Genomic DNA, 14,338 nt, shown 5'->3' on the forward strand with positions numbered 1-14,338 from the left:
GCTAAAGCCAGCGGCCCTCCAATGGGGTGGGTGTCTGCCCAGGCATGGGGATGGACCCTGAACAGGCCACAGACGCACAGGCAGACTTCAGCACCAGGAAGCACCGGCATGAGGCCCCTGTGAAGCAAATCAGTTCATCTTTTATCACCAGCATCATTAACTGTAGCATTTTCTCCCAGCTCTGAATCAGTCCAGGGAGTTCACATCAAGACCCGGGGTCTGCCCCGCAGAAGGGCCTGAACCATCCACCTCCCCCTGCAGCTTGGACACCGACTGTCCTGGACTTCAGAAGTGCTGCCCCTGGTCAGGGGGCCGCTGCTGCATGGCCCCTGCACCCCAAGGTAGGCTGCTGCAGGCCGTGCTCGCGGATAGGCAGCAAGGGAGGGTCTCGGTGAGGCAGATCTGATCTGTGTGAAGGTGCGGGGAGGAGTATGTTTCTAGGAGCAGCGACCGATTTCACCAGGAGCCCCCACTGTGTGCCCAGGCAGCGCCTGCTCTTAGATAATTTCTTAGTCAAAATCTGGCCCCTGAACTCTCGGGGGAGAAAAGCTCACGGCGCTCTCGGGGGCCCTGAAATGGGAAGACACTTCTGGTGGAGCAGAGACCCGGATTTCCCAGTTTGCCTGGAGAGGCCAGGAGCTCCAGGCAGATTTGTCACAGGTGCGGAGCTGGCTGTGCCTGCAGTGCCACAGGGGCCCAATGAGCGCTACAGCGCCATAGGCAGACCCTGCTGCCTCAAATGCGCGCCTGCCGGTCTGGAAAGTTCTGTTTTGATTGGGGTCTGCATCCAGGAGAATGGGACGGCCTATATACATATATTATATATACATACACACACACAAATAATTTAATATTTATACATATTACGTAGTATGTATATATACATATTAAATAATATTAAAATAATGTTACATATATACATATTAAATATTAAAATAATATTAATATTAAATAATATTTTAAAATATTAAATAATATGTATATATACATACATACAGTATAAGGTAATTATACATGCATACATACATATATAAGGTATACATAAATATATACATACATACATAAGGTATATATACATACATACAGTATAAGGTAATTTTCTATATCAACATACTACGACAGTATAATGAGGCCGATAGGCTCTATTTACCTCCTAAGCAGATCTCTTCAAGGCAAGGCCCGCTGCTGTGGGTCCCAGGCCCAGCTCACCTCTGAGCAGGGATCAATGGTCTTCAGGGACATTAGGATGGAGAGGAGCGAGGGGCAGATAGTGGGGACATCCCCCCGTCTCCTGTGGTAGATGTCTTTTTGCAGGGAGGTAAATGCAGAGCAGGGCCTCTCATGGCCTCTGGTTCCCTCTCCAGCCCCCTCTCCCACCCCAGCGGCTCTTATGACTTCAACCTGTCCTGGGTCCGTAATCATCAGTGTTTGCCCTCGTGCAGCTCCAGAGAGGGGCCCCGTGGGCTCCTGGTACAACGTCACCATACTGGTGAAAATGGACTTCAAGGAACTCCAGCAAGTGGACCCCAGGCTCCTGAACCACATGCGCCTTCTGCATTCCTTGGTAGGTGAGAAAGACAGGGGCTCCCTGCACGCTCCTTTCAGCAGCTGCTCAGGCAGATCCGGGTGTGGGGCCGTGGAAGGGACCTGGCGGTGGGGAGGGTGATGTTCCACAAGTGGCCCCAAATGACTGACTGTGAACCAAATTCTAATTCTTAAACAAATCACCTTCAAAGAGGTATGATTTACATGCAACAACATGCACACAACTGAAGCGTGTAGTTGGCTGAGTTGTGATGTGTGTATCCTCGTAGGCCCACCGGTTGTGGTGGAGAACGCGGATCCCTAAGCCTGCAGGCATCTGGAGTCCCAGCAAAGACAGCCTAAGCCCCAGGCTCTTCCCTCACCACCCTCACTCCCAACGTTCTCAAGTTCCGGCTTCTGCTTCATGGAAGCCGGCACCATCCTGGGAGTGCGGAGATGGGAACCGTAGCCTGGGGCTGGCGAGCACCCTGGGGTCCCAAGGTTAGCAGCGCCCCTGGCCTCTCCACACAAGTCAGAAGCACACCCCAGGGTGACATGCAAAACTGTCTCCAGATGTCACCCACTGTCCCCTGGGGATAAAAACAAACACCCTTGCTGACCCCGGCTGATGACACAGCTCACACTTTCTGGCCCATCAGCAGTGATTGCCAACCAGGATGTCTTCTCCAGCTCAGGCCACCATCAGTCTCGGGAATCCCAGCGTGGACAGGGCACTGTGTGCTCCCAAGGCGGCCCTCCCTAGGGGATGGTCTGACTTCAGGGCCGGCTGCTGACAGGGGCCTGTGCTCAGAGGGTTCAGCTTGATCTAAAGTGCTGCCGTTGCCTCTGGAAATGCCGAACACTTTTCAGACAAAGGGCCCCGCATTTTCCTTCGGCATCTGTGTAGCTCTTCTGTGCTTCAGATCTTTTGTGTGTCCCACGTGTGCTTGGGTGTCTTGGTGTTAGACCCAGGGTTGGGGCACTCCTTGGCCTTTAGACTAAGCTGGCTGGGAGCCCAGATCAGATGGTGCACACCTCCCGTTGTTCTGGGCTGCTGGCCAGTGAGCTGCTAGACAGGTAGTCTGCAGCCTCGGTCTTAACAGCCCGGGCTAGGAGTGATTCCTGTCTCCTCTTAGCTTGTTGAGGGGCTGTCCAATTGGCCAGTAAGAAGGTAGCTCTGAAGCCGCACTGCCTGGCCCAAGTGTTGCCACTCATCAGCTGTGTGACCTTGGGCAAGCCACTTAACCTCTCTGTGCCTGAGAGACCTCCTCCATTAAATATAAATAACCGGCCAGGAGTGGTGGCTCATGCCTATAATCCCAGCACTTTGGGAGGCCGAGGAGGGCGGATCACTTGAGGTCAGGAGTTCAAGACCAGCCTGGCCAACATGGCGAAACCCCGTCCCTACTAGAAGTCCAATAATTAGCCAGGTGTGGTGCCACGTGCCTGTAATCTCAGCTACTGGGGAGGCTGAGGCAGGAGAATTGCTTGAACCTGGGAGGTGGAGGTTGCAGTGAGCCGAGATCGTACCAGTGCACTCCAATCTGGGCTACAAGTGAGACTCTGTCTCTAAGTAAGCAAGTAAGTAAGTAAGTAAGTAAGTAAGTAAGTAAATAAATAAATAAATAAATAGAAATAATCCTAACCCTGCCTGAGACAGGGCCCATGAGTTTAAATCATACATGTAAAGAGCTCAAGATGGTTCCTGAGCTTCCTGATGTGTGTGGGGCCAGAGCCGTTGTGGTCGTTGTGTTTTCACTATTGCTGTGTGCCACCTGCTGTCTCCTCATGTATGCAGGTTTCGTGTCTCCAACCAGCCCATCACCCCCTGTAGAAGCGCCTGCCTTGCCCAGGGGTCAGGCAGCAGCAGGGGCTGGGCTCCGAGGCCTGTTTCTGCTGCTGAATAAGGGGTTCCAATGAGGCCAGGGCTGGTTCCCATTTCTGTATTCTAAATGACGAGTTGCATCTCCTCCCAGGAAGGGGCTTCAAGTGTGTATCAGAGGACCCCAGCTCTCCCCAAACCTCCTTCGGTGTTCCCAGTGGAGACTCGGGGGTTTGCTGACAAAGTTTGTTTTGGTGACCGCTGGTCTGGCTGTGCAGCTGCCGGTTTGCCTGACTTCCCAAGGGTTGAGATTCAAGATATTAAACTGAAATAAAAATAATGCATTGAAATGAGGAAAGTGATCATTAAACCTCAAAAAAGTAATTGGATGTTTGGATGTACACAACAGGAGAGCGTGGCTTGTGATCTCAAATTGTCTAATTCTAGTTCTAATTCTCTGTCGTCAGCTGCAAGAGACCTGCAGTCTTGGCAAGGGTGGGAGACCGAGGGTCCTGGGGCTGGCTGCTGTATTAGTGTCCTGGGGCCACCATTACCAAGGACCACAGACTGGGGGCTTCAAACAACAGAAACTTCCTCTCTCACAGTTCTGGGGACTGGAAAGTCCGAAATCAAGGTGTCGGCAGGGCTGGTTCCTCCTGAGGCCTCTGGGCCTCTCTCCCTGGCCTGCAGGCAGCTGTCTTCTCCATCTCTTCACACTGTCTTTCCCCCATTCATATCTGTTTCTGTGTCCACATTTCCCCTTTTTATGAGGGCACCAGCCATATTGGGTTAGAACCCACCTTCATTAATTATATCTGCAGTGACCCTGTTTCCAAATAAGGTCACATTTGGAGGTGCTGGAGCTTAGGACTTCAACATATGGATTTTAGGGGACAGAATTCAGCTCATCACAACTGGTGCTGAAAGGTATTGATAGTTCTGGTTTGTAGGACTTTTATTAGGCTAGTGACGGATGTGTAAGTACCGTAGAAGTTCTTTGCTGAGGAGCAGAATGGTGTGTGTGTGTGGACAGTTCATTTCAACGCTGCGGGCCTCAATCTCCTTGTCTGTCTGACAGGGTGTCCTTCTGCCGTGTGATGCTCTGATTCTGGCTTCACAGGTCACCAGCGCCCTGCAACCAATGGCCTCCACCACCCACCACCTGCACTCAGCCCCTGGGGACGCCTCCACCACGGTGTCACGGCTGCTGCTGGGCCTGCTGCAGCCACTGCCTGTGGCCGACGTCTCTGCCCTGCTGGGTGACATTGCGAAGCGTGTCTATGAAGTGATCAGCGTCCAGGTGCAAGGTTGGGCTTCCCTCGATCCTCCCTCTGGGGAGGCTGCAGGGTGGGGCCTGAACAACCAAAATGCAAGGTGGACGCTAAAGCCAGACTAGTCCTTTGTCTTTTAAAGGAGGTTTAAGTTCAGGAATGAAAGAATAACCGGTTCAAGTGTGTTCATCCCACAGGTGTGGGATCTGCCTTCAGCTCACCCTGTAAACTCCAAGTCCCCAAGTCCAGACCTCGAGAACTTATTTTGCCCCCCATTTCTGGCCCCTCTCCCCTTCCCTCCATCTCTCCTCGGATCCCTCTCGAGTCCTTCCCCCTCGGCAGGCTTCTCCTTCCATCCTAGTGGACACTGGAAGGCAAATCCCAGAGCCACACACAACGGACTTGTTTCTTCAGTTCTTTGGTTTCCTAAATTTCCCTCTCACCTCTTTCCCACCCTTGCCAAGGACATCCTTGTACTCCAAAGGCTCCTTCAGCAGAATTTGTCTAAAGTTGAGTTTGTATCTGGCAAAGCACATAGACGTGGCCTTGTTTCTGGAAGAAATTACCTATTCTTTGTTGTTGTCGTCCTACGTCAGGAATTGGCAAACCTTATCTAAAAGGGACCAGATAGTAAATATTTTTGGCTTTGTGGGCCCACGTGGTCTCTGTCTCAACAACTCAGCCCTGCTGCGGTAGCAGCCACAGACAGTCCGCAAGCAAACCGCCAGGCTCCTGTACGGCTTCCTGGACCCAAGCAGGAGGCAGCCAGGCTAGTCTGCTGCTCCCACGGCTTTGCGGGAGGGTAGCTGCCTTGGTGAAGCCTCTTGTATGACACTGAGGAGGCACGTGACAATGCCAGGGCTCAAAGCCGTGTGAAAGCTCTAGCGATTGCAGTGATCTCCCTTCAGATCCGTACATGTTCTTCAAAACCAAGCTGCATTGCTCTAGTGCCATTAAGCAAAGTGTTTGTTCTATCATCTGCTCCGTCAATGACGTTCGGCCAGAGGTTGCAGGAGCACACCTGTGGGTGGACCAGTTGAGTTTATTATTCGAGGCAGCAAGGGAGCACCCATACCATGGAAAACCATGAGGTCTCTCAGTAAGAGATTGTTAGAAAGAAACTGTTACAGGAAGTGGGTTGTGATCGGGTGGTTTGGGGAGGGTCTAGGGAAGTGTGATTTTGTTCTGGATTGAATGCTGTCAGGAAATGAAGGCAACTCCATGATTGGGAATCTCAGTACATGTAAGCAAACGGGATGGGCACGATTGCATAAAGATAAGCTATAATTTGTGAAGAACTAATAATCAGTCATTTGGGCCAAGAGAGGGGCGTTAGTATTTTGTGGATGACACACGAGCTTATCACTGTCTGTGCTTCGACAGCATTATGAAGAGGCTGGTCGCTGTGAGATGGTTCTGTCTGGGAGGCCTGGCCAGCCTCAGAATGTCAGGGGTGACCCTGGGTTTCTTTGTTGGCACAGAAAACACCCATCAATTTGCTTTACCCTTGGGATGGGATGTTTTGGCCCCGTCTTTTCATGACCACCCAGTCTCAGTCCAGCCCAGAGTAATTTGCTCATGTGAGGCTGCCCGGTGAGCTAGCCGCGAGCCCGGCCTGAAGGTGGGCCACTGCTTAGATGAAGATGGCCAGCAGCCGCACGGGGCCCTCTAAGATGAGGCTTCCATAGTCCCTCTTGGGCCCACTGCCCAAGGCACCCCTCAACCGACGTGGCACAAATCCATGGCACGAGTCCACAGAGGCCGTGCGTGTGCAGGTAGATGAGGACGGCGAGGTGGCGGCAACTGCTGAGTGTGGGTCCGGCTGTCCGTCCCTGTAGATGTCAATGAGTGTTTCTACGAGGAGCTCAACGCCTGTTCTGGAAGGGAACTGTGCGCAAACCTGGAGGGCTCGTACCAGTGCGTCTGTCACCAGGAAGCTCCAGCCACGTCTCCGCGGAAGCTCAACCTGGAGTGGGAAGGTAACGGCTAGGCTCTCTCAGATAGTGTGGGAATTGCTTAATTCCCATTTGCCCCCGGAATACTCACCAGCAGTGCTTGCAGCTGCAGCATTTACCCCGCGATAACTTTGCCATGAAATATCTTGCTTTTATTATTATTTTCGCATCAGTCTGGTATGTCGACTGTGGAAACAAAAGACACAATTCTCCTTATAGCATTCTGTTTTTAGCAGTGGTGTTTCCATTTACAAAATATAGTGACTCCTGATTGCTGGAAATGTCAAATCCTAGAAAACAGCATTCCTACGTGTGTTGTTAACATTGTTATCAGACAAGTTGTTGGCCGACGATTCATTTGCTGAACCTGTTTTTCTGAAATAGACGATTCTGATGATTCAGACGATTCTGAGGTTAGTTCTGTTTAGAAATAACTCCAAGAACAGTTTTTATATTTTATTTTCATATTGAAAATCAGTTAGATTTGCTTTAGCCCCAAAGAGTGTGTTGATGTAAAATCAAATGAGTGTTGGCAGTGAGCTGCCCTTTTTGTCTTCGAAACGGGAAAAGGGTGAAGGCATTTTTCAAAGGCTGGATGGTCTTCAGACCACAGAGACTCTTCTTGCTGAGAGGGAACGGCTGGCTCACAGGCACAGGATACACTTAGTTCTCTCAACCATCATTGGTCTCCTAGTGGGCCACTCTTGCCTCCGTTCTTTGGCTTAGGAAATGTTGCTGTAGGTGCTATTCACTGTGCTAGGTGCTGGTAATGGTAGCATGCAGAAGCAGGTCCTAATCTCTGTCCGTCTAGTGGATTGTGGAAATGGAGACATTTTAGCGCATGAAAGGGCATGACTGATGTCTGCACTGGAACCACGGGGATAAGCTGGGACCATCCCTAGCATTGCGGGGTCAGCCTGGGGAGCAGAAGAGCAGGCCGGGCGTGGGGGAAAGCACGTAGAAAAACGTGCCCAGGTCTGTCCCCGTTGGGAGTGGGGAGGGATGTAGCAACCAGGACTGGCACACGGGATTGGCTCTGCCATCAAGCAGCTTGCAATAAGAAGTAACTGTGTAATCTGAAATGTAGGAAGGCGCTATAAAGATGATACACTGCGTGCAGGAGTCTAGGGTGTAGAAGGTGGTGGAGAAAGGGATTCAGGCAACATTTTAGAGGTAGAACCTCTGGAACTTACTGATTAATTCAGTGAAGAAGAGGACAAAGGAAAGAAGACGGAATCCAGATGTCTTGACTGAACAATGGAGTAGAGGGTGTTTCCACTGGAATGGATGGGGAAGATGCGAGCTGTTGTTATTATTGTCAGTAATAGTTACAGCTGAGATGGAGTGAGTGGAGGTGCCAGGATGCTGACTGAGAAGGACACGTGGTGCTGGAGCGCAGAGGTGGGGCTGGGCTGCATGTGTGAGTCCAGGGTCACTTGCCTCCAGGTGACACTTAAACCATGGCATGGCTAAGAGAAGGCAAGAGGCCAGGGGCCTGCGGCCAGAGAACCCCAACAGTGCCAGGTCAGTGCAGGAGGAGAGGCAGCAGAGGACAGGGGTAAGGCAGGAAAACAACTGGACGGGCGTGTGCAGCCAGGTCAGCAGGGAAGGCTCAGCAAGCCCCAGGCAAGCAAGCGGTAAGCTGGACGGCAAGCAGGGAGGGCACACGCGTGGGTAACAGCGGGAACTGCGAGGATCTGGTGCCGGCTTCAGGAGAGCAGAAGGGAAGCAGCCAGCAGCCCAGGTTAGGAAGACAGCTGGAGGAGAGAAAGAAGAGAGAACAACTGAGAATCTTGCAGGGAAGCTTGACTATGAAGAGGCTAAGGGAAGGAAAGCCTGGTGTGGAGGAGGCGGTGGACTCCCAGGGGGTCTCTCAGGCAACGCTGATCCCAGCTCTTTCTATTCCCTGTTCCTTTCCAGGTTTTGACCTTATTGAATACAAGTTTGTTTGTTTGTTTTTTTAACCTTATTTAAATCCTGCTGCATGTGTAATTTTATAAGCTGCTTTCTTCAGTTCCTATAGTGTGTACAAAGTTTCCAAGAAGAATCCTGGTTTTCACCATGACAATTATTGGTAGTTGAAAACTAACAGCTTTCTAAAGCAATCATATAATATTCTTTCCCCTCATGGGAGCACTTCTGTTGCTTCCAGGAGTCTGGAACTGTAACATTGTGACAAGGGTTACAGAGAATCTCTTTATACCCAATTTGAATTCGTTAATCATTTAGTTTGCATGTTCTTTTTCCTTAAAAGGACTCAACAGTGAGGACCATCCCTTTGTTCACAACAACAGTACAGCTGGCAGTTGCCGGCACTTCACATACACTGGGCTCTGCTCTCCGCACTCTGTGGGTATTGCTTCGTTTAGATTCTTAGAATAACCTCAAGAGGCAACTACTCTTCTTACGCTCATTTTTTCAGAAGAGGAAATTGAGGGAGACGAAGGTGATTTTCTTGCATAAGATCCCAACGCTGGTTCTCTGCAGACGCACATGAACCAGCTGTTCGTGACTCCCTGCCACCCTCATCATACCGACGCCGTCTTCCCTAGCAGCCCTCTGGAGGGGACCTGCCTGAGAGTGTGATGGCCTCTCCCCGGTCCTCGGGGGCTGTCCTTTGTCCTGGTGCACTCAGGGAAACCGCCATGCCCTTCTCACCTTCATGAGTGCTTAGGACCAAGAGTCGGTAGAGCTCCAGAAGACTCGAATTATTTTCTTTGGTGTTCCAGAGCTCAACTAGGAAAAGGAGTCTAAGGTTGTGGTTTATTTATTTAATTAATTTTATTTTTTATTTTTTGTAGAGACAGGGTCTTACTCTGTCGCTCAGGCTGGAGTGCAGTGGCGTGATCACTGGCCACTGCAGCCTCCAGCTCCCAGGCTCCAACCTCAGCCTCTGGAGTAGCTGGGACCACAGACGTGCACCACCACAGCTGGCTCATTTTTAAATTTTTTGTAGAGACGAAGTCTCGCTGAGTAGCCCAGGCTGGTCTCAAGCTCCCAGCCTCAAGAGATCCTCTCTCCTTGGCCTCATAAAGCGCTGGAATTGCAGGCAGGAGCCCCCGTGCTCAGCCTAAGGTTCTGATTGGCTCTTCTCGTTGTTCTGTGGGCGAGGGGTGGAGGGAGTGGACCAGTCACCAGAGCCAGCTGTGGATGTGGTGGGCTCCAGGGTCAGACGCTCCCCCTACCACCAGGAATGTTCTCCTCCTATCAGAATGAGGCTGTGTGGGGAGAGTAGCCTTGCCTTCCACCCGCTGGCAGATGAATCCCTGGTGCCCTGCAAAGAGCAGGCACTCCACAAACGTTTCCTGGATCAATCACGGAAAGACAGGTTTTCACAGTGGTCATCCCAAGGGTCTCCAGGTGTTAAAAATGTCCAGCCCAGCTCTGGCAGCAAAACACTGAGAACACTCCTGTACCCCACAGCACGTGGCCTTGAGATCCACTTAGATCTTCGCACCCCGTGCACACCCCACGGCACCCCACTAAGTTCTGCAGAGAACCGCCTATAGATTCCTGCTCTGTGGCTTCCAGGGTGAGAATCCTGTCCCTTTCGTGAGCGCAGAAGGTTAGAAAACAGGTATTTTCCGAATAGTTATTTTTACCCTCGTCAGTCATCTGGAAAAATACTAGATTCTATTTACGGTTAGGTCTGTTGGCAGTCACACTCTGCTGTGTTGCTTGGCGCAGTGAGCTGCCAGATTACGTCAGGATACACGGCCGCTCGAGCGACCGCCAAACACAAACAGGGGAGGCTGCGCGGTCCTGGCTTCTCTTCTAATAGGGCAGGACACACTAATCCAGTGTTTCCAGTTCAGCAGTTTAGAGTGAATTCCAATTGCACATTGCTAAGGAAACAGCATCCCTGGCACCTTCCCTGCTGAACCAGAGATGAGTCATGGCTGCCCAGAAGAAACAAGGGCCAGGCTGTCAGACGTGGAGAACCCAGGGTGCTTTACCCAGATAGCGGCAAAGTTCTGAACTTGTGTTTCTAGCTGTGGATGGGGAGGGCTGTGGAGCAGGGGCTCTGGGGCCTGAAGTTTAGATTAACCACATTCCCGTGGCCTTGGGTCATGCAAACACAGAGTCAACAGCATCATTTTCTAGGCTACATTTAAGGGGGACACTGAAAAGGGTCCCGATTTAAGGGTGACCAAAGGAGGGTGTTCTAGCTAATGAAAACCAAAACCCAAGTTATAGGGGCCTACCCTGGAAGAGAGGAGTCAGGGGTAGAAGGAAGATTTCTAGTTTTAAAATGCCGCAAGGTCTGTCCAACAAAAGAGAGATTGGCCTTAGCATGTTAGAAGTTGGTTGGTTGGTTTTACAACACAAAGAAAACTCTTCAAGCTGTGCTCTCCAGCCACAGGAACAGCTGCAGTGAAATTTCGTTAAAGAAGGATTGGGAGATATGTAAGTTTCCTGGGTTTCCCTAACAAAGACCCATGAACTGGGTGGCTTCAAACAAGAGAAATGTATCCTCTCATAGATCTGAAGACCAGAAATTTGAAATAGTTAGCACTGGGCCCAAATCAGGATGCCAGGTGGGCTGTGCTCCCCAGAGGCTCTGGGAGAATCCATTCCTTGCCTCTCTGCCCTCTGGTGGCTGCCGGCATTTCTTGGCTTGTGGCTGCATCCCTCCTTCTTCTGTTTTTGTTTTGTTTTGTTTTGTTTTTTGACAGGGTCTTGCTCTGTCACTCAGGCTGAAGTGCAATGGCACAATCTCGGTTCACTGCAGACTCCATCTCCAGGGTTCAATTGATCCTCCTAGCTCAGCCCCCAAAGTAGCTGGGACTATAGGCACACATCACCACGTATGGCTAATGTTTGTGTTTTTTTGTAAAGATGGGGGTCTTGCTATATTGCCCAAGCTGGTTTCAAACTCCTGGGCTCAAGCCATATGCCCACTTTGGTCTCCCAAAGTTCTGGGATTACAGATGTGAGCCACCACGCCTAGCCCTACTCCATCTTCAAGGTGAACATCTTTGTTCTTTCTCTATTCCAGCTTCATACCACCTTCTCCTTTGTGTGTGTGCGTGCATGTGTGTGTGTCTGTGTCTGTGTGCAAATCTCCCCTGATTCTCTCTTATAAGGACACTTGTGATTGCATTTAGGGTGGACCTGGGAAATCCAGGATTATCTTTCCATCTGAAGATACTTCACTGAATCACATCTGCAAAGATTCCTTTTCCAAATAAGGTCACAGTCATAGGTTGCAGGGATTAGGACTTGATATCTTTGAAGGTTGTTATTCAGCCTACTACAGGTGATAGGAAAGCTTAGTAGTAAGGCAAATGAACTTTGCTATTTCTTATTGTTCAGCTTTGCCATATACTACCTACTTGACCTTTCTAGGCCTCAGTTTTGTCCTCTGTAAAATGCGGATCCTAGAAGAACCTATTACTTGGGATTGCTGTAAGGACTAAATAGGATAACATGCCTGGTGCACACAGCACCCAGGAAACATTACCTGTAACTGTGTCACCGATAGCATGGCTGGATTGTGACATGGATGTCGTGGGAGGGAGTACTGTAGGGGGTTCACACCAGCGAGTTAATTTATAGCTCCCTGCGAGTTCCTACTGCTGCTATAATGCATACTGTGCAGCTTGGACACTGTGGACATTAACTCATCCTTGTTCCCTCAGTGTTTATAGTGATGCCGGGTGCATAGTAGATGCTCAATAAAAAAAAATTGAGCCATAAGAAATTGGTGCCCTTGTTGGACAAACATGGTCAAATATGGACAATTCCAAATGCTTCAAGGTAACAGACTGGAAAAGGGCCACGCAGATATTGGATGGGAGCGTTGTCCTCAGGGATAATGCATTTCTTTGGATTAGATGAGATTCTCTTTCCCCAAATGCTCACAATCTCTCTTAGTTGCAGAAATCACTGATGGCAGCTTCTGCAGATGCCTCCGAGGGCTTTCACAGCATTTGAAATGCCAGATTTGCAGGTCCCCATCCAGTGATCCAAAAACCCACTGGCATCTTAATTTAAAGGGTAAACATATTTATTAAAAGAGATAAAGCATACATTGCCACCCCTGTACCCTTTGAGACTTCTTTCCAAACACCTTTCCTCTGCATTCTTTTCAAATAAGTACGGGTGCCCTTTTAATTTTAATTCCGCTCTGCTGAGAAGCACCCCTTATAGAATGTGCTTTTAAATGGCCTGTAATCTGGGTGGGCCATCTGTTGTCCCATCCATGTGCTCTCTCACTCTGTATCAAGTTTGATATCTGAATGGCAACAAGGAGGCAAGGTTGGAGCCCTGGGTGTGGACTGGGGGCTGCTGTTCAAGCCGCTGGGCTTGCTCGTGGCCGCCCCACTTTCCTGTTTGCAGGGCGTTTTGCTGTCACACCATCCTCCACTGACATGGATAAAAAAATGCTTGGGGCTGTGTCCTGACTGTACAAAAATAGAACAGTCAGTGCTTTTAGCAGACTTTTTGGAAAAGAAATTGTAGCCCTTCCTTCCTTTTGCAGTGAGACATACGTTCCCAAGGAACAGACTTTAAAAAGCTGGGTGGTTGTTAGAAGGCCAGGCAGTGGGGGGTCTTTTTGATTCCCGGGTTCTGGTGACCCTGGAGATGGGGGGTGCCACCCACAATCTCAGGTCCCAAGCTCTGGGCCACCCTCAGTGGAAGCATTTCTGCTTTTCTTGCCACTAAAGAAAATATCATAAAGAATGAATCCATGTCTGTGTCTCTGATCAATATGCCAAAAATCACTGGATAATCCTGTAAAAAGTATAGATGTGTCTTTTAAAAAATACATTCTACCCCACATCCTAGGAGTGTTATTAGGACACATCAGAATTTGGATGGATGTCACTGATCCTGTCCGAGTGAAGCCTGTGCAGATTCCCCTAACAGATGCTCATCTACTGGGAGGTGGAGCGGCAGGGTTTTCAGTGGGGGAGCTCACCTATACAGGGCCCAAGATTCAAAAGAGGCAGCTCAGTCTCGGATTGGAAGGAAGAGACAGCAGGGCTATGTCGCGTGGTGGTGACTGGGCACTAAATTGGATTCTGAGCCTCTTGGCAGCCAAGGCGAAAAGGGAAATGAGTTGGATAGTGTTGGGTTTTTTTTCAATTTGTTATTGAGAGAAAGCAGGCACATGCGTCTAAAAACAGAATTTTTTTCATGATACTAGAAAGTATATATCCTACCAATCCTTATATAAAAGGCTTTGGGAAGCCACACATTATAAAATTATTATTTTCTTTACCACAGTTTTGCAAAATATATTTTTTAAAATTCTTCATTGCTTGTTTTTATAGAATTTAAACTCTCATGTGAAAATTTTGGTGACTAGACTGGGGGCCATCTACTTTTTATATAACTCTTGCTGCCCAGATACTTGCTGTACAGCCAGAATTTTTTTTAACCAAAAAAGAGCTTCAATGCTATTTGAGCACTGGCATATATATAGGTTGGTACATCAGAGCTTTGCTCCCTGAGGCATGGATTTCAATAGGAAAAGCATAAAAAAGGCAATAAAGGAAGCTCAGCCTGGTTTCTGAGTCCTGCTTCCGACGAGGCCATCGTTTACGGCGTGATGAGTCAGCCCAGTGCAGACGTTCTCGTGCAAATGACCAAGTGCTTGTCGTGAATCAGAGCAGCCCAGGGCCCTGGGAGAAGCTGGCAAGGCAGCGTTTGTAGACGTGGCACAGAAACCTTACACTGTCGTGGCCATTGCTACAAATGTTTTCTATACAATGACTGCCAACGGGTCCCCAGAGAGAGTGTCCTGACTTTCTAGTAAC

The 14,338-nt window shown here is 49.6% G+C and overlaps 1 protein-coding gene across 2 annotated transcripts in view; it reads left to right on the forward strand.

Annotated features, from left to right (window-relative positions):
• UMODL1 (uromodulin like 1) overlaps positions 1-14,338 on the forward strand; it is a 129,460-nt gene that overhangs the window by 75,267 nt on the left and 39,855 nt on the right. For both annotated transcript variants that reach the window (XM_073010805.1, XM_073010802.1), the window contains exons 3-6: positions 180-341; positions 1,443-1,564; positions 4,467-4,653; positions 6,456-6,596. In XM_073010805.1, coding sequence (XP_072866906.1) covers positions 180-341; positions 1,443-1,564; positions 4,467-4,653; positions 6,456-6,596 — 612 coding nt within the window. The remainder of the gene's footprint in view (positions 1-179; positions 342-1,442; positions 1,565-4,466; positions 4,654-6,455; positions 6,597-14,338) is intronic.

Source organism: Chlorocebus sabaeus, chromosome 2 (assembly GCF_047675955.1).
Source record: "Chlorocebus sabaeus isolate Y175 chromosome 2, mChlSab1.0.hap1, whole genome shotgun sequence".
Taxonomy (NCBI): Eukaryota; Metazoa; Chordata; class Mammalia; order Primates; family Cercopithecidae; genus Chlorocebus; species Chlorocebus sabaeus.